At 33.0% G+C, this 21,837-nt stretch overlaps 1 protein-coding gene across 4 annotated transcripts in view; it reads right to left on the bottom strand.

Annotated features, from left to right (window-relative positions):
* Positions 1-21,837, bottom strand: part of NBEA (neurobeachin) — a 618,385-nt gene that overhangs the window by 363,781 nt on the left and 232,767 nt on the right. For all 4 annotated transcript variants that reach the window (XM_065896024.1, XM_065896027.1, XM_065896028.1 and 1 more), the window contains 2 exons: positions 12,041-12,195; positions 9,620-9,746 (listed from right to left, as the gene is read on the bottom strand). In XM_065896024.1, the coding sequence (XP_065752096.1) occupies positions 9,620-9,746; positions 12,041-12,195 (282 nt within the window). The remainder of the gene's footprint in view (positions 1-9,619; positions 9,747-12,040; positions 12,196-21,837) is intronic.

The raw sequence follows: 21,837 nt of genomic DNA, 5'->3' as shown, positions 1-21,837 counted from the left end.
TAAAAAGAAATACTAGAATAATGGAGAGAGAGAAATAGATAGATAGATGAGAAATACAGAAAATATCTAATGTATGTGTAATTCAAATTCCAGAGAAAGAACAGAATGATTCTGAAGCAATATTAGAAGAGGTAATGGCTAAGAATTTCCCATTAATATCTTTAAAGCATTAAAAGGAAATAGCTTCCAACCTAGACTCTACTTTGGTTCAAAATATTCCTCAAAAATAGAGATGAATTTCAACGATATTTAGTTAAATAAGAAGTGAGGGAATTCAGGAGTGTCAGGCCTGCACTAAATGAAATACTAAAGGGGGTGTTCTTTAAGAAGAAAGAAAATGATAGCACATGTAAGTCAGATATTCAAAAAGGAATGATGAGCAAAAGTAAATGATAAAAATTTGGATAAATCTAAATATGTTGACCAATAAAATAGTAATTATATTCTCTTGTTGCATTTACAATTGTTCTTTTTCAGTACGCGGGCCTCTCACTGTTGTGGCCTCTCCCACTGCGGAGCACAGGCTGTGGACATGCAGGCCCAGCGGCCATGGCTCACGGGCCCAGCCGCTCCGCAGCATGTGGGATCTTCCCAGACCGGGACACGAACCCGTGTCCCCCGCATTGGCAGGCGGACTCTCAACCACTGCACCACCAGGGAAGCCCTTGCATTTACAATTTTATGTGCACACACACACACACACACATACACACACACATGCATACACATATGTATAAGTGTGTTTGCCAAATTTGGAGTAGATGAAGTTAAGCTACACTGAGATCCATACATTGTCTGGGAAGAGGACTTATATAAATCAGGAATTAATGCTGCAATGTAGAAGATGATCACTTAAAACACTATTTCTCAAAGTGTATTCTTAGAGCCAGCACACCAAGATCACTTCATGTAATGGTTAATTTTATGTGTCAACTTGACTGGACCACAGGGTGCCCCCAAATTTGATTAAATATTATTCTGGGTGTGTCTGTTAGGGTGTTTCTGGATGAGATTACAATTTGAATGGGTAGACTGAATAAAGCAGACCTTCCTCCCTAATGTGTGTGTGTTCATCCATTCAACTGAAGACGTGAATAGAACAAAAGGCTAGATAAGAGAAAACCCCTTCTACTTGATAGTTGGTCTTTGCTGGCCTTCAGACTCAACTGAAACATCAGCTCTTCTGGGGTCTTGAGCCTCCCAGCCTCCATACTGGAACTTATACCATCAACTTTCCTGATTCTCAGGCCTTCAGTCTTGAACTAGAACTACGTATTGGCTCAGCAATGTGTTTTAACAGGCCTCCCATGTAACTCTGTTGCATACTGATGTTTAAGATCCACTGCACTAAGGAAAAGATAATAAGGTATAAACTTCAACCTAACAGTTTCTTCTTACTTCTCTCGTGAATGTTTCTTAATGGCAATATGAATAAAATTGATTAATCACTGCCAAGACTTGGAAGCAAGGAAGGAAAGCAGAAACAAGCTCATAATAAGCATCAAGAATAAAAAGGAGGGAGCTTCCCTGGTGGCACAGTGGTTAAGAATCTGCCTGCCAATGCAGGGGACACGGGCTCGAGCCCTGGTCCGGGAAGATACCACGTGCTGTGGAGCAACTAAGCCCATGCGCCACAACTACTAAGCCTGCACTTTGAAGCCTGTGAGCCACAACTACTGAGCCCGTGAGCCGCAACTACTGAAGCCTGTGTGCCTAGAGCCCATGCTCCTCAACAAGAGAAGTCACTGCAATGAGAAGCACATGCACTGCAACGAAGAGTAGCCCCCGCTCGCTGCAACTAGGGAAAGCCCACATGTAGCAATGAAGACCCAATGCAGCCAAAAATAAATAAATAAAATAAATAAATTTATTTTTTAAAAAAGAATAAAAAGGAGGGACTTTCTTACAGATTATATGAATGTTAAAATAATAATAAGAGAATATTATGAACTACATTATGCCAACAGAATCTACCAAAACTTACACAGGACAAAAACTGAAAATCTGGGGATACTTGTAACATTTTAACTTAAAAACTTTCCCCAAAAAGTAAATCTAGGATCAGATGTCTTTGCTTGTGAACTCTACCAAATATTTTAGAAAACAAAGAAAAACAAATAAAAAATACCAATCTTACATAAGCTCTTCAAAAGGTAAAACAGATTTTACATCACAAAGAAATTGGATTTCTTTCAGGAATTTAAGGTTTGTTTAGCATTTTTAAAATTAAAAGTCAATATCATAGACCATGTTAGCAGAAAAAGGAGGAAAACCACATGGTCATCTCCATGACTTACCCTCTCTTTAGAGATAAAATTCTATACCCATAATGATGGTAACTTGGTTAATTATAAACACAAGAGAATTCTTAAATTTGATAAAAAGTATCTTTATTAAATAGACGGGAGACATCATAATTAATGATGAAATGTTCAAAGCTTTTCATTTGAGATGAAGACAAGAATGCCTTTTCTAACCACTTCTATAGAAAACTGTATTGGAGATACTAGGTGATACGATAAGTCAGGAAAAAGAAATAAAAAGGTGTAAGTATTTGTATAATGGGGGATAAAACTGCCAACATTCATGGATCAAATGACTGTCCATACATGCTTAGTTAGAAAGAATTATAGATAAATTAGGAAACGTAAGTATCAAATTCTACTTTTCACCTTGAAGGGGTTAAGATGGTCTACAATTACCTCCCATGCTAACAACTAGAAAATATTACAAAATGCGGAGAACAACTATTTTCATACAAAATGTGGGGTACAAAATCCTGAGGAAAGAGAAACAAACGAGGTGAGTCCCACCAGCACCCAGATTTCCTACATGGAGGTATTTCCCACATTAGGGCAGATACAGAATCCAGCAACCTTTCTCAGTTGACAAGATTAAAACTGTAGTTCAAGGAGGCAAAGGTGAATAGAATTTGGAGGGCATAGTATGCAAGAGGAAGGTGTATGGAGAGCACAGTAATCTTTGGCTGAGTAACAATCTAGGTATGGGATGCCTGAAAGCTCCCAAGGTTAGAGTAGAACAACTTCTGAAGAAAGAACAATTATGGAGGAGTCATAACAGGCATCTTCTACATCTCACACAGGTCTAGAATTGTCTGCGTTCCCTCTGGTCAAAAAGGAGGGACCTCCTTAGATATACTGAGCATTCAGGAGAAATTCAGCACACTTTCTAAGTGGCAAAATTAGCCCAAGAATAAAGGCCACCCTAGATCTGCCTTAAAAGGTCTTAAAAATGCTTCATGAGGAAGAATGGTCTTTCGAACAAATGGTGCTGCAACAAATGGACATTCACAGGAAAAAATATAAACCTGGACATAAACCTCACACCTTACACATAAATTAGCTCAAAATGGGACCCCGACTTAAAACTAAAACTACTACTTAAAACCACAGAACTTTATAGAAGACACAGGAGAAAATCTTCAGTACTTAAGGTGAGGTGAAGAGTTCTTAGACATGACATCATAAGCTAGACTACAATAAAAATGCAAAGTTTCCTCTGCCAAAAACTTTATTAAGAGGACGAAACACACGAGCGACAGTCTGGGAGCAAATACTTGGAAACAACAATTTTGAAAAAGGACTTGTACTTAGAATACTGAATTCTTAAGGCTCAAAAGTGAAAAAGCAATCTAATTATAAAATGGGCAGAAGATATAAACAGACATTTTGCTGAAGAGAACACACTAATGGAAAATAAGCACACAAAAAGATGTTCAGAATCATCCATTAGGAAAATACAAATGAAGACCACAATGAGATATCACTACATACGTACCAGAATGGCCTTAAAAAAAAAAAAAAGACAATGCCGAATGCTGGTGAAAATGAAGAGAAACTGGACTATTCATACATTGCTGGTGGGAGTTTTTTATAACACTAAATAGGTACTTACCATATTAGCCCAGTAATCTCACTCTGGGCACTTATCCCAGAGAAATGAAAATGTATGTTCACATAAAAACAAATGTTTATTGTAGCTTTTTTGGTACTAGCCAAAAATGGAAAGAACCCGAATGTCTTTTAGTGGGTGAATGGTTAAACAAACTGTCATACATCCATACCATGAAATAATACTCAGAAATACAAAAGGACCCATTAATACCCACACACTTGGATGGACCTCATGGCATTATACTGAGAAAGGTCAATCTCCAAAGTCACCTCTGAAACACTTAGAAGTCAAAGAAGAAATCATAGAGAAACTTAGAAAAAATACTGTATGAAAATTAAAACAACATTAAATTTCTGAAATACAGCTAAAACTGTGCTTAGTGGAAAAGTTATGGCTTTAAATGCTCGTAATAGAAAAGAAGAAATCTAAAATCAAAGATCTAAGCAAGCGATTGGCAAATGTTTTCTGTAAAGGGTAAGATACTAAATATTTTAAGATTTTAGGGCATACTATCTCTGTTGCAACTACTTAACTCTGCCATTGTAATGTGAAAGCAGTCACAGGCAATATATAAACAAATGATGTGACTGTATTCCAATAAAAGTTTATTTACACAAAGTTTATATATAAAGTTTATGATGGCAGGAAGATTTGGTCCCTGGGCTGTAGTTTATAGACTCCTGATCTAAGTTTCCACCCTAAAAATATAGAAAGAGAAAAGTAAGTAAACCTGAAATAACTAAAAGGAAATAAAAAGAGTGGAATTTGATGTAATAGAGACAGAAAAGAAATTAATGAATTTAATGTCTAATTTCTGGGGGGAAAATTATAATATTGAAAAGTCAATAGGTACTCTAATAATGCTAAAATGAGAAAAGGCATAAATTACAAAATCAGGAATGAAAGAGGAAACATCATTAGAGATCCTACAAGTGTTTTCAAATAATAATATAATAATAAAATTATGAAAGACTTTATGGCAATAATGAATAACTTAGATAAAATGACTAAATTCCTAGAAGTCACAAATGACCAACACAGATGCAAAAAGAAAACAGAAAATCTGAATAGTCACTTATCCAATGAAAGAATTTAATTTGTAAAACCTCTCCAGTAAAAAAAATATTCCAGGCAGAGATGGCTCCACTGGTGAAATCTCAAAGCTACAAGAATAAATAACACTAAAGCTACAAGTGACATCATCTTTCACACAGAAAATAATAAGGAAATTACAGATAATATTGAGTTGAGAAAAGTCTAAACAATCTAACAAAGACTACTAAATTTAAGTGGATTAAGCAAAATTGCAAGACGTAAAATCAGTGTACAAAAGTCAGTTCTCTTTCTATATACTACCAACACACAAAATCTTCTTTCTTTTTTGTTTTCAGTCCTATTGAGATATAATTAACAAGACAATCATCAATTTGCTCTCTGTTAAGAAAATTTACTTGCATTTTCTATCATGTTATATAAATGGAAACATATAGTATTTATCCTTTTTTGTTTGGCTTCTAACTCAAAACTGGAAATTTAAAGTAAAAATTTTAATTTAGAATATCATCAAAGACATGAAAAACTAATAAAAAAAAAGACAAAACTAAGTACAAGACCTTTACAATGAAAGCTATAATAAGTTGCTAGAGAAATTAAAAACCTCAATGAATGGAGTTATAGACAATGTTTGTAGATTAGAAGGCTCAATATTATTAAGATATCAATTCTCCCTAAATTTAAATAAATATTCAACACAATCCTAATTAACATTTCAACAGGATTTTTTTTTTTAGAAATTGGCAAGCCCATTCTAAAACATATAAGAAAATGCAAACAATCTAGAAAAGTCAAAGCAACGGTCAAAAGAACAGAGTTAGAGGACTTATACTACCTGATTTCAGGATATTCTATAAGCTATAGTAATAAAGTGGGGTACTGGCATAAGGACAGCCATATAGATCATGAAGTAGTATGGAGTCCAGCAATAGGTTCACACATAGACAGCCAATTGATTTTATACCAATGTGCCAAGGTAATTCAGTGGTGCTGAAACACTGATATACATATGGATAAAAACAAAACTGAAACTTTACCTCACCACACACACACAAAAATTAAGTGAAAATGGATCATAGACCTAATCATAAAATCTAAAACTACAAAACTTTTAGAAGAAAATATATGAGAATATCTTCATGACTTTCGGCTAGGTAAAGATTTCTTAAGATACAAAGGCACAAACCATAAAAGAAAAGATTTTTTGAAACGATGGACTTGGTGAAAATTAGAAACTTCCTGTTCTAAATAATTTTAACAAAATGAAAATATAAGCCACAGAATGGAATATCTGACACAGGACATATAATCAGAATACATAAAGAATGGTGACATTTCACAAGAAAACAACCCTACTTTTTAAAAAAATAGCAAAAGATTTCAACGGTCCATTAACATATCAGAAAAAAAACCTCATCATCTTTAATCATTAGGAAAATGGAAAATAAATCTAAATGAGATATGATTACCCAGAAAAGTCTTAAATTATAAAGTCTTAAAAAGACTGAGAATGCCAAGTGTTGACAAAAATATGGAACAAATGGAACGTTTACACATTGTTGAAAGGAATATAAAATGATACAACTGCTTTGCAAAACAGCTCAGTAGTTTCTTATAAAGATAAGCCTATACTTCCTATTCAACCAGTTGTTTTACTCCTATTTACCCAAGATCATATGTCTACAATACAGTTGTATTCAAATGTCCACAGAATCTTTATTTATAATAGCCCCAATCTGGAAAAAACCCAGATGTCTATCAACAAGTGAGGAGATAAATAAATAGTGGGATAGCCATATAACAGAATAATACTCAAGAATAAAAAGGAATGGACTGGGCTTCCCTGGTGGCTCAGTGGTTGAGAGTCCGCCTGCCGATGCAGGGGACACGGGTTCGTGCCCCGGTCCAGGAAGATCCCACATGCCACGGAGCGGCTGGGCTCATGAGCCATGGCCACTGAGCCTGCTCCCCAACAGGAGAGGCCACAAGAGTGAGAGGCCTGCATTCCACAGAAAAAAAAAGGAATGGACTACTCGTAAACAAAAAGAAATGAATGAATCTCAAAATCTGAGTGAAAGAAGGTAGGTACAAGAAAGTAAGTGTATTCTATATGACTCCATCTATGTGAAATCCTAGAAAAGACAAATTTAAATTATGATATTAAAAAGCATATAAATGCTTGCCTGGGGAAGGATGGAGTCAATTATAAATGGGGCACAGGGAACTATATAGAGTGATAAATATATTCTACATCCTCATTGTGGTAGCGGTTGTATGGGCATATAAACTGTTCAAAACTCGTTAAAATGTACACTCAAATTGAGTATTTTTAAATTGAGCTTAAACAACATAAACAAATGATCTCAATAAATTTATTTTGGAAACTAGAGAAACGAAGATACAAACACAAAATACTTAAATTATAAGAATATATCATATAAGAAACATATAAGACTTCTACATAAAAATCTAACAATCATTACTGGAAAAAATTTTTTTAAAAACTAAAGAAATGGAAGGAATAGAAGCTGTTCATAGTTTGGAAGTCACAATATTGAAAGAGATCTATAGATGAAATATAACTCCAGTTGCAACAGATCTATAAATTCCATTCCTTGCTAAAATCCCAGCAAGTTCTTTTCAATATGGATACTGATAAACTGATTCTAAAATTTAAATGGAAATGCAAAGCATCAAGAATAGCTTAGGCTTCCTTGGAAAAAAAAAAAGGACAGGATGGGAAGACATTACTTATCCAGATACTGATCCTTATTAAACCTAAAGCTAATTATGACAGTATGTCACAAGGATAGACAAACAGACAAATTGGGTAGAATTGAGTGCCAAAGCAGAATCCAGTATACAGGAACACTTGATTTGTGACAAAAGTGGCAGAGCATGGGAGACAGGAGAGTTTCTCAAATAAATGGCACTGGGTCATCTTGACATCCATAGTACTCCTACGTCATAAAATTCACAAAACTCAATTCCAGATGAACTATGTATCTAAATATAAAAAGCACAAATAAAGCAGCCAGAGGATGAGATGGGGAAAATGTAGGCAAAGATTTCATCTATAACACAAAAAGCACTGAAAAACAAAAACTCGATAAATTGAGTTTCATTAAAATTTACAACTTGTGTTGATCAAAACATATCACATAGATAATAAGAAAAGCCACAGAATGGGAGAAGATATATATACAATATATAATCATCAAAGGGCTCATTTTCAAAATGCATAAAGAGAAAAGACTTTACAAATTAAGAAGACAAACAACTGAACGTTTTAAAGTGAGTAAGAGATTCCAACAGGGAAATCACAAAAGAGGAAAACCAAAAGACCAATAAATATATAAGAAGGTGCTCGACCTTGTTAACTATCAGGAAAATACAAACTAAAAATACAATGAAATACCACTATACTTCTACCAAAATGGCTAAAATGTAAATGTGACAATACTAAGTATTCTTAAAGATATAAAAAAGTAGGCACTCTCATACGCTGCTAGTGAGTTAGTAAACTTGCATTAACCACTTTGGAAAACATTTGGCATTATCTAGTAAAACTGAACATACACAAACACTATGAATCAGCAGTTCCATTCAGTTATTTACCCAACACATATGCATACAAATGTGTAGTATACCCAAGAGTAACGTACAAGCAGCACTGTTATGTGAAAAAGCAGCATTATTTGCAATAGTCCCAAACTGGAAAATTCCAAATGCCCATCATCAATAAAATAGATTAATAAATTGTAGTACACAACCACTAAGGAATGAACATGAACAAAACTATTGCTACAGGCAATACAGATAAATCTCATAAACATAATGTTGAGAAAAAGTAGCCAGAGACAAAAAGAATACATACCGTGCAACTCCACTCATATAAAATTCAAAAAAGACAAAACTAATCTAGTATGAAGTCAGAGTGATGAATGTGAAGAGGAGCAAGAATAGTGGCAAAAAAAGGAACAAAAGGTGGGGGCTTTGTGGTACCTGTAACGTTCTATTTCTTGCCTTGAGTGATAGTAATATAACATCGTTCTTTCATTGAGCTTTTACACTTCAATTAAAAATGTGAATACACACACATACTGTGTGTATGTATATGTGCAATTTAACTCCAAGCATTTTGGTCAAACTCTTCTAGGAATTCTCTCTGACATGCTACTGCAGATCATTTGTATCTATTAATCGCGATAGAAAAGATAATGTTTGGTGATTCAACTTCCAATTATATATGTTATATATAACTCTGCAGATTTATTTTGAAAGTCTATATTTTAAACTCACCACCCCAAAGATGTCCAATTTCATCACGGTGCCACGTTTGCATGTTTCTACCTTACAGGAAACAGTAATGTGCGATATGACAATGGATTATAAACTCAGGCAAGTCAGATCATGAAAACCATTCAAGATCTCTCAGTTTAGACTGAAATATAATAAATGATTTTTATATAATGCATAACTATCTAAAAATATCAAAACATTGCAATTATGAGATATAATCACAAAATACGTAATTAAACATTCTTAAGAATCCTTAACTATATCTTTGTATTTAATGTATACTGTTTCACTATTTTTGAGGTGAGAGGAAGGGAGTGAAAGGAGTAAAAAAACAAATAGTTATGTATACCTCATATTTTCAGCCGAATCTTCTGGCATTGGAGCAACAGTTTGTACAGCTGGAAGGTTTTTGCTGGTAGCACCATTCACAAAACTAGAAGAGGAGGAAGAAGAAGAGGACCCCGAATCCACGGCACCTGTTCCCAAAATAGTAATTTTTAGCCTTAAGTATAAATTCATTTAACAAAATAATTTTCATTACATCATTACTATCTGAGTTTGAAAAAAATATTCATCTGAATTTCAAAATAGAATTTGGCCATTAAAAAATCATTTGGCCATCGGTACACTAATAACTCTTCATAATTATTAAAAATAGCTATTGCATTAAAATCCAGTTTATTTACTTATGTTACTCTAAACAAAACTACATATTACAAATGGGATATAAATAAAAGACATCAACAAATGAAAATAATTTTAGATAAAATGAGGCTGATAAAACAATGCAAATTTAGATGTGAAAAATTTATGTTTTTATTGCTATATTGTTATATTTTTAGTTTTCATCATATAAGATATAATTTGCAATAAACTATCTCAACATAAATTTGTGGCACTGCAGCATCAGTGCTTATTTTGATAAAATGATTGCTTAAGAAGGGCTATAATGAGTATAAGATTTGTACCCGATTTTAAAATAATGAGTTCTCCTCAACGATATGAAGATGCCATTTTAGAACAGATTTTCCTATATTAACATCATGTAAGTATATTAAATAGCAGTGGAGTTGAGGGACATCTAGTGTTCCTAAATATTATCTTATCTTTATCTTATCTAACACTAATTCCCATAAAACTGGGATTTTCACAACACTTACACAGCATGTATATGTCAAAATCTAAATGAGTCTTGGGTCTAGTTTAGATGTTGGCCCTCAATTTCTTTGTGTGTGTGTTTGTGTATCTGTATATATGTATTTCTAAGGAGGATGTTCATTACTTACATTTTTTTATTGTAGTATATGCTTTATACTATCACTGGACTTCTAGCTACCATCATTTCCCATATCTATTATTAATTCATAGAATAGGAATTAAAGGAAAATATCATACCTTGTTTCAAATAAAGATAAAAAAGAGATGACTTGCTTTTTTATTTACTTATCTCTTAAAGAGTAAGGATTTAGTCAATAAACACCAAATGTAGATTTTTTCTTTCTACTACATTGGTATATTTTTTAAATCTTTTAAACACTTTTCTGAGTATACATCTAAAAAATCTTTTAAACACTTTTCTGAGTATACATTTCGGTAAAAGGAAAAGATTTTTATTCCTTTTTCTAGAAAGCAGAATGAGTATAAGGAGTAAGACTGTAAACTGGATAGAAAAAACTTTATATAAAGTTTTCAGATAAGTCAGATATAAATATTTGTATATATATCTATACATAAATCAAAGATGTTTTGTTCTTTAACACAATTCCATTAATGATTTTTATTTACTAACATAAATATGCTTGATAGAGTACATTCTACTTACTACAACCCCATAAATGTGCTGTTCATGATATGTCAGACTGAGGTGGTATGATAAACAAGATAAATACAGAAAGCACAAAGAAGAGCTATGAAATTAATAAAAATGGGAATAATCTAAGTAATGATAATAGATGTAAAAGTTCAAGGCTATACAGTTTGGAGAAGAGAAGGCTACTATAGTCAGGGAAGAAAAGTCAGGGATCATCTTGCGTTGTATAAATACCTAAAATGGAATCACAAAGATTTGGGTAAGGATTTATTTAGCTAATAATCAACAGGAACATTTCTGGAAATTTAAAAAAAAAAAAAAAAAAAAAGGTTATTTTAGGCAGGCTTTTAAAATCTGTAGTGATTTGGAATTTTCTGTTTCTAGAATTATTAGGAAAATGTTGGACAATGAATTGGATATAATTGTAATCTAAGTATATAAATTAATTCAATGTCAAACAATGGTTCTTATTCACATGCACTTTTTGTCAAGTTGAGGCTCTTGCATATCGTCAAGGTTCTCAGGGGAGCTTTGTAAAAAATACATATTAGGTTTCAACCAGTAAATGTCACTAAATCTATTTTCTGTCACTAATATATTTAATATACCTTGATATTCTTGGTACAATTTACTAATTTTTATGTATCAAATGTCAGTGTTCAAATTATCTTTTGGTTTTGCTCCCCAAATATCTTTCAGCAAACTGAGTTCACTCTGAAAGTAAATGGCATCATGTTTTGAGAAGACTCAAAACAAAACCCACAGTGTTCTCAAACTAAAAAGTACACCCTATAACCATAAATTCTGAAAGATGACATGAAGAATAACCTTCTTAAAGGTTAAGGTAATCTTAAATGATCAGGGTATTTTAATTTTTAAGATCAAATAAGCAGAAGAAATGAAGATACAGAAAACAGAAAGAAAAAGATGAGGTATCACAAAAATAGATAAAGACAATACCTGTTGTATTAATCATACTTTTTGGTGTAGCTCCAGTAGCAGCAAATATATTAGAGGTACTGCCTGTTGGCAGCCCACTTCCAGCAGCAGCGGCTCCTACAGTGGTTACAGCTAAACTACCTGGAGGGGGCTTCTTAACAGGGACCACGACACTCCTGCCAAGAAATGATGAAAAATAACACAAGGTCTAAGATGAATTCTAATCCTGCTATGGCAGATACATGTAATCAACAGCAAATTTTCTTTTCTTTCTTTTTCCCTTTTTTTTTTTTTTAATTCCTGATCCCAACTTAATTGGTGAAAAGGATATAGACATTAAGGATATATTGTGAAGTGTGTTAACTATTATAATTCATTTGGCAAACATTTATGTAGAATCTAGAATTTGCAAATCTTTTTTAAGATGACATGTGGTCTATAATCATGAATCTGGGAAAACTGGAAAAATGCGTGCTCAAGTTAGATTTTTCATATGCATATAGGGATTTTTTGTGTGTGAAAATATACATACATATAATGTTCATCCTATCTCTATCATATTCTAAATGTGGAAAATAGTCATAAAAACGTTTGAAAGCCAAATTCTGAAGCTTCCTCATAGTAAAGCTAAATATTAAGCCAAGAAATATGGAATAACAACAAATGGCATAATAAAATTAAACTTTATTTTCCTGAACAAAATTGAGTTATTTTTCATAGTAGGAATGGTATTATAATGAAAGAGAACTGAGAGGATACAACAGACATTTGGTAAAAGATCTATTTAGCTTCTAAAGTTTGTGAACTTAGAAGTTGAAAATTTCCTCATGTTTCGTTAGCATATTTAAATGAATTTCATAAAAAAAAATTTCTGAACTTAACATCTGTGTTAACCCTAAATAATAAATGGATGTGAATAGTAGTCAATTTAAAAGATAAACTATTTCTTTAACATAATAAATATCTTTACTTCCTTTCAGTGAAGCTTCATTTTTCTCAAAGTTTACAGCCCTCCAACTCCATTTAATAAATACTTTCAAGCATTACTCATTGAACTTATTTATCTAGAAAGTAGATGTATGAGATATTTTAAGTTCAAATATAATGCTTGAAAACTAATGACTGAGAGTAAAAAATATCCAATCTAAACTAGGTCTTTTAAATGTATTTATATTTTATAATTTTCTCATTAAAAAGTTCTATTTAAAGGAAACTATATCAATGGCTCATTGTCAAATAAGTCTATGGCTTAAACTTCCTTAATACCAATGATTTTCAAAGAAAAATGACTTTGTCAATGTAAAAAATCTAAATTTATAAGAATTATTATTTTCAATTTTAGGGATATTTAAAACTTTTTTGTGACCAAAGTAATTATAATCTTAAATAATTTTACTCGTGACAAAAATCTTCATTATCTCTTTCTGGATACTTTTTTTTTTCCTTAATGGATAGTGTCAAATTCATCAGACTCAACCTTGAACTTTCAACTATCTTATTAAATTTCCAAAAGCACATACTATGCTTTCAATCCCTTCATTGATCATTCCTCATCGAACACCTTCATTTATTTCACTGAGAGGTGGTGTGACATTATGGAGAATACAGGATATGGAGTTAGAAGATTAAGGCTTGAGAACTAAATCACTCTCAAGCTATGTGATATTAAATTTCAGTTTTTCAGTAAAAATGGCAAGACAAATGCCACTTCACGTATGCCTGGAGAAATTAAATGAGACTGTATTTAAAAGAACTTTGTCAATTATGAAATGCCTTATAAATGTTAATAACTGTTACCATTTTCTAAAGTGAAATAATTCTCTGCTTCCAAGATAAGGTATTTAGTTACAATGATCTACATAAAGATCAACAGAAAAGAAACCAAACTAATATTTTGGATTTATCATCAAAAGTCTTCCCTAAACTTCTAAACTATTTCATTGCCTATCTAGAAAGAAAAGAAAATGATCAATTCTTGATTTGAAAAGAAGTCATTAGTAAAACTACAATATTTTTTCCTAAATCTCTCATTAAAATTCTTATGGATAAAATACAGAAACACAGGCTGATTGACAGTGCTGTGAGACAAATTTGTAGATGGTAGGAAAAAATATTACCAAAGCTTCCTGATTAACCGATCATTACCAACTTTGTACAAAAGCTCTCTGTAACAGGCTACTACAGGCATCTTGTCAAGTACTGAGGGTATGAGATATGTATTATGAAAAATTAGTTATATGAATGAGGGAAAAAAAATTTCATCTCAACAACCTGTAATGATGGCTTGTAAATAAATGCAAACGACATTAAATGACTTTCTACTAAAAAACTTCCAAAAACAGCTGATTTAATAGCAATTGACATGAAAGCCTCCAGACACTTCACTGATAGCAAACTCAGCAGTCTGGTAGTTAGTACAACATGGGATATAAATAGAGTACAGTGTCTAGAAGCCCAGTTTTTAATGTCAAACAGACCTGAGTTAGAATTCTACCTCTATCTATTTTACTTTGGTAGTGTATATATGTCTAAGGTAGCAAGCAAATAAATCTCTCTAAGCTCCATCCTCCTTACCTTTAAAATAAGACATAATAGTTTGTACTTCATAAGACTGTTACAAAGATAAAAGGATATACTGCATATAAAATGCAGCACTTTACCTGGAACATTATAAGTGGTCCAAACATTTTAGCTATCCTTAGTATTGCTATGGCTCCCAAAAGTGCTGATGCGATCTGGGTCTACCTCAGCAACAGTATCCAGAGTCAAAGAAGCAATAATCCTGATATACTTTGTGACCGTCAGACCTCATAAAGTCCTATGTATAGTATTAGGCACCATATTTCAAGAATAATGACAAAAAGCATCATGTCCATAAAAGAACAGTTAGGATCACAGTAGATCGAGAACACAAGTCATGTCAGGAAAGACTGAGAGTCTAGAAAATTATAGTAAAGACGTGAGAAAAAATTACACCAATTTTTAAAAATCTGAAGGTATTTGACAAGGAAACAAGATGAAATTTCCACGTATCTCCAAATACCAGATTAGGGCCAACATGGGAAAGGACTCTCTAGTAATTTTTATGAGCACCAGTTTCCAAACACTGATGTGTTCAAAGGGCTAGGATGACCATGTCACAAGAGTGGTGGTGAGAGAGGTGGGAAGCTGGTTTGACTGATTTCTCCAATTCTTTTTCAATCCATAATTTTATGCATTTGTTAGAACTACTATTTCCCCTTTGATTATTATGCCGAAATTGTTTATCTAGAATCAGAGGACTGTCCATTTTGGTCCTTAATATCATTTATTCACCAACACTACCCATTCCCTAACACCTCAGACCATTCTCTCTCCTAAGCAATATATTTTACAAATTATTTGAATGTTTATACTTGCCAGTATGTGTTGATAACATATTAGTTATTTTCTGGAATGTTATTATGTATTTGCAACTACTTATATATGAAAGTAAAAATTTTCAGCTTTTACAAAATCTTAGTCAACATTTTCCACTTGGTTACTTATCCCCCCCTACATCAAAAGGCTTACCTAGGAGTCTATGTACCCATTGTGGGTGCCCCATTAGGGTGCATAAAAACACACAAATTTTTAGAGTATATACATTTTTCTATGGTGAGCATACAATTTTTATCTGGATTCCAAAAATATAGCCACAAAAGTTGAGCCACCAATCTAGACTATTAGCATACTCCATTCTTCTACTAGATCTGCCAGTCATACTGATGGATATCTAGAATACTCTACACTACACACATTTTAAAAAGTGCATTATTCTATCTTATGAATATTCTTTCCATATTTTCCCATACAATTTCACACTTCTGTCCCACAACTTTAAGACTGAAAACTATAAAGAAGTGGAAAATTCCTTTATACTACATATAATCTATACATGTGCCAAGGCTGTAAAGGTTATCATCAAAGTAGCACAAGCCAGAAAACTATTCTATCTAATTCACTTCAACAAAATGTTTCACTGAGTGATTAATTATATGTTTTGTAATACATTGAGTGTATTACAAAATACATGTAAGTGTAAAATTTTCCATCATTGAATTCATCCTATCTCAAAGCCATAGATTTGGCGTGTGATCTTAAGATTTGCTCACTCATTTAACTCTGACGTGTGAGGGACTGTTCTGAGTTCTGAGATATAGCAATGTATAGAACAGACAAAATCTCTGCCCTCATGGAATTTACATTTCAATAGGGAGAGACAGAAAATACAATAACATAAATGATTAAATATAGTACACCAACTGGTAAGTGTTGTGAGGAAAATAAGCATGGACAGGAATAACGAGTATTATTGGAAGGGTGGCAAAGAGAAGACATATTCAAAAGGTGGTATTTGAGGAAACACTGAAGGGTGAATGAACAAGCCAGGAGGGTATCTAAGGAAGAGTGTCATGGGATAGCAAACAGGAAGAAGGCTAGTGTGACTTGAGAAGATTGAGTGATATGCAGAGATATAAGAGATGAGATGAAAGAAGTAACAGGGCCTCAGATCATAGGTCCTTATAGTCCACTGTAAAGATGCTGTCTTTTCCTCAGAGTGGGATCAGCAGCCATTAAAAGCTTAGGAATAGGGGAGCAACATAACATTAGGTTATAACAGGATCACGCTGGCTGCTATGTTAAGGATAGACAAGGGGGAAAAGGCAAATGGCGGGGAGACTGGTTAGGAGAATACTACAATAATCTAAGTAAGAAATGCGAGTAGTTTGGATCAGAATTGCAAAGTGAAACTGGTGAAAAATGGGTCAAATTTTGACTATATTAAGAAGGCAGAACAAACACGACTTGCAGAAGACTGGATGTGAGTATGAGAGAAAAGTCAAAGATTACGTAAAGATTTTTGCCTTAAGCAACTGGAAGGGCAGAACTGCCATTATGGAACTGCTATGGTTGGAACAGTTCTTTTTTTGTTTGTTTTTGTTTTTTTATAACTGTTATTAATCATCCAAGTAGTAATGTTGAATAAGCAATCAGACAGATGAGTCTTCAGTTTAGGAGACAGGTTTGGGCTGAGACATAAAATTGGTAGTAATCAGACTATATGTTATTTAATGCCAGGAACATGGATGAAATCACCAAAGAAGTCAATGCAAATAGATGGAAGAAGTGGTCCAAAGACAGTCTTGGGGATCTCCATTAACTAGTTATGTGAGTTTTGTAAAAAGGATACTATTTGATCTGTACACCTCAAGAACTGTCCTAAGTGTAAAGCTGAAAGTAAGAAATGGCTTTTAAATAGTGACTTATTAAGACAAGTGAGTTTTATATCTCACTCATGGATCCTATAATAATTCCTTTCTTCTTTCCACTTGCTCCCTCTTTTCTGTAACACTTACTGAGCACTGACAGGTTAAGGGAATACAACTACACTGACAAGTTAGGGGATACCAAGACAAGTAAGACATAACCCGTGTCAGAGATACTTGAAGAAAATACAAGAGACAAATAAATCAACTGCAATGTATTTCAATAACAACTCTGATTAGAGTTATGCACAAGAACTTTCAGAAACATAAAGGATGAGGTTTATCAGGGAAGAGTAAGCTGAATCGAAAAGGACCAATGGGAATCAGCCAAGAAGAGGAAAGTTCAATATTAGAAACTTCATGAGGCAAAGAGATATGAAAAATCCTAAGACTGAAGGACTGCAAATAGATCCTTAAGGCTGGTGAAAGATGAGGACTTTATATTCCAAACTAAGAAGTTCATCCTTTACTGCGTAGTAAGAAATTGTTTCAAAATCTTCATCAGTATTGCATTTAAGAAAAACATCTCTGACATAAATGTGGAAGATGCATTTGTTGGGGCAACACCTGGAAACAGGTGATAGCTTTGAGACTGGGCATGTCAAATCTTTTCTGGATTTCAGGTCTTTTAACCAAGTTAAAACCAAGTTTTAACTATCTGCCACTTTTTGAGACAAACTGTAAGGCCATCATCTCATTTATTCTAGGAATTTGGAACTTTATGGGACTTTTTCGAAATAATGCATTATTCTATATGTTGGGAAACTGAGTCCCAGAGAACCAAAGAGAACAGATAAGGGTCACACAACTAATTACAGAGACCCATTACTGATAGCCATTTCTTCTAATTTCTAGATTATTACTCTTCATCTAACAAGGCTTACTGTTGTTAAACATCTATCTTGAAAGAAAAAATTGAAACTATGAAGAAAAAAATTTTACTTCTGCTTTTAAGTTGACATTACAATTTACTGCAGCTCATTAGAAATCACAAGTTTATTTATGATGTTTTCATGATTTATTCATTGCTATCTTGTAAAGTATTTAGAATACCTGTAGAGAAAGAGGATGTATGAAAAATAACTGAGTATTTCATTAGTCCACCCTTTAAAGAGAGATGCTTTTTTCAGCTCACTTAACTGTCTGTGGAAATGCCAGGAGAGAAAAAGGCAACAACATTGGGGAAATTAGGATACAACCATGCTGGGTCAAAACTGCATCTTCTGGCAACTGGCCTTAAAATACTATACCCAGGGTACTTGGAGCATAATACAAGCTGGGATTTCAGTGGCTAGGTATCATAGAAACTTTCAATTGTAAAGGCTGGCAGAGTTTTAATCAATGTAGCTTACATTTACTTGCTCATCCTTTAAGTGATATAATCAAAACACTTTTTAAAAAAAATTAGAAAACTGTAAGAACAGAAATTGAAGTACTCAGCAGTAATTGTAAGTTTTCATATTCTGACTTAATTCTAAGCTTAAAGAAATCAATGTAGGAGGATTCCATCATCTCTACTAAACATTTCTTTTTTATTTATCCTAAATTGTCATCCTTAGCACTAATATTTAAAACATTAATGTTAAAAAACTAGAGAGAGAATACCTAGACTAAGCTTATAGTTTAGGTTCAGTAATATGAAGGCTATATATATTGTTTTTTAGTCCCATAATATTTACAAAATATTTTTTTTATTTCAGAGATTTTCTTCTTCAGAGAATGAAATACTTGGAAGCAAGGATATTAAAAGTTTGAGGGGAAAAAATACAAACTGATTTGCCCAAACATATCAAACTCAGTAACTGAAACACAAGCAGGTATGTAAAATCAAAAAGGATGAAATATAAATCATAAGATCATAGTATACTAGCCAGAGAAGCAACACAATTACTAGCTTTTTGTGATATCCCAGACTTAAGATAATTTTCTGAAATATAACGACAGTTAAAATGTATAGAGAAGCATATTGTCCTCTGCCTTTTTTTATTGTCTTTTGTCCAAACTAAGGGGGCGTCTCAGGAATCCCTGGAGAATTAAGACTGAGCTAAATCACAGATACATACAAAATTCTCAAAAGATTAAAAGCATTTGGATATACAGGGTTAAATTTTAGTTTAAAGGATATGGTAAAGCTTAATTGGTGGTTTTAGAGAAAAACATTCCCTCAACCTAAAAGTTACAGAGTTACTGATGCCTGAAAAAAATACAGCTCAGCTAGGCTATTTTATAAACCAAAGATCTACTCAGCAATCTACCACAAGAGACAGTACTGTTGGGGAACTCTGCAACTAGATTTATAAGTTCTATTATGAGATTATTAAACTCTTCTCTTAGAAATAAAACCATGATAAATATTCCTCTTCGCTTCATAGTAACAAAAGAGTAGAAAAACTCTTGTAGTTTCGTAATCATATTTCCTCTACACATACAGTGTGTTCCATCTATAGAATGACAGTAGCGGATGTCTAGGATTTTCAGTGCTTTACAATGCATAAATATACATTTGTTAAGGCCACTCATTGTAATCAAAGACATATACTTAAATCTGCATAGATGATGACTGGAGGAAATGAAAGAAAAAGAATCAGCATTTCCCATATATATAGATAAGAAAATTTATATAATATTTCATAATACAACCTGATGAAAGATTTAATACTAAAAGAAAAAGGTTTATTTTAGTTAAGTCTAAATGTTTCTAAAATTTGATGTTGCAATTTACTGAATGAAAACGATATTACAAACTTCAAAACACTGAAATTCATCAATGTGCCATCCTAAGTGAGGAGAAACTCCACATGTAAAACATAAGTTAACATAACTCAATTGACATCAGTTGTTTTAGGAAGTTATTCCCAAACTTACAATCTAGAATAAGTATAAAGAATATACATTGTTAGCACATTTTCAATAGAACAAATAAACTATTGGCTAACAAAAGGAAAATCCTAGGTGATTTCCACTGCGATTGTACAATATTATTATGTATGATTTAGTTACAAAGAAATGAGCAGCTGAGTTTACAGCTATTTTTCAACTAAAGATATAAATGAAAAATACATTACTGGTAGAGTAAGACCCATGCTAATTCTATGTTTGAAACTGTAAGTATTCAAGATTTGCCTCTAAAGCCTGTCTTCTTGGATCCTATTTTCAAGGAATTCAATCTGATGTTAAAAGACATGTCATAACTTGAATTTCAGATTTTAGTGCTTCAGAAATATGTTTATATACTTCATAATGTAATTATAGCTACCTTAAGACAGATAAGGCAAATGGTAGCAATATATTGGAAATATAATTGAAAAATGCAGTTGTCCAGAAGCACTTGTGGGGATGATGTCTCAGAAAAGCTGCTCAAAGCTCCAGAGTTTGAAGTTAAATTTTTGATGTTGTCACTCTCAATCTATTGAATGGCTGACAGACAATCAAACCCGTCTGGCTGGCTGGCAGCTCATTTTCCTGGCAGGTGGCAAACAATTAGACACACCAATTTGTGCCTCCTGATGACATTAAAGCATGAAACTAAGTTGTATGCAGGGCCTAGTGATTTGTGTGAAAGCATTTCAAAAATAATACTCTTTGCCGTGGCAACTCATTTCAGACTGCCACCTCCCATTATGGCTTTGAGCACTGAAGACGACAGACTTGAGTTACGTGCAGTGCAAGGCTGCTTCTGTTCAATCCGTCATCAGCGCCCCCTGAGACCTCAATCCCCTCCTTTCATCAATATCACCTCATCATTTACATTTGATAGTACTTGAGCTACTGCATATATTAACTACACTGGAGACCCTTCTCCTAAAAAGAATTGAAATATGCTTTGTGCTCCTCGATTTCATTTCTACTTATGCAATTTAGAAGAATGATTCCACTCTCATTGCATTTTGCACAAATGCTACCAGGAACAAGTGGAAAGTTCTATTTTTTGTAAAGCAATATCCTCAAAAGTGTAATAAATTTTGAGTAGCTAAGAATATCGGCACTCAGATGACTGCTTCATTAACTTTTAATGAAAAAAACTGTTCTAATGATAATCCAAATTAGAACAGAAATATTTTATTTAATGTTTATTTCACTGGATTCTCTTACGCAAATTACAATGATTCTCTGTATCTACTGTTTTATATTTTAACAAAATTTAGGTATAGAACTTAAAAATTAAATGGAACATAAAACTTATGACCCCAAGTTAAATTATTATACCATTTATTTATAGGTAAAGATTTACAGATATATACAAATACTTACATGCTTATGCTTATACAAACTCATAAACACACATACACATATATCCTGGGAACACAAACCAAATATGAATTGGCATAAGGAACATCCAAGGAACTATATGAATGAACCTCCAAACTATTAAAAAAAAGAAACAATTTCCTACCTTTTATACCCCTCCTTTTTTTAGTTTTTAAAAAACTTCTAACACTTAACACATTTTATCTTATAGACAACTATCTGCAAACATTTTATCTCCTTTTACTACTTTAAGTTCATAGAAAACAAACCTGATTCTATCTC

This window comes from Phocoena phocoena, chromosome 18 (assembly GCF_963924675.1).
Source record: "Phocoena phocoena chromosome 18, mPhoPho1.1, whole genome shotgun sequence".
Taxonomy (NCBI): Eukaryota; Metazoa; Chordata; class Mammalia; order Artiodactyla; family Phocoenidae; genus Phocoena; species Phocoena phocoena.
This window is presented reverse-complemented; position numbering and strand designations above follow the sequence as displayed.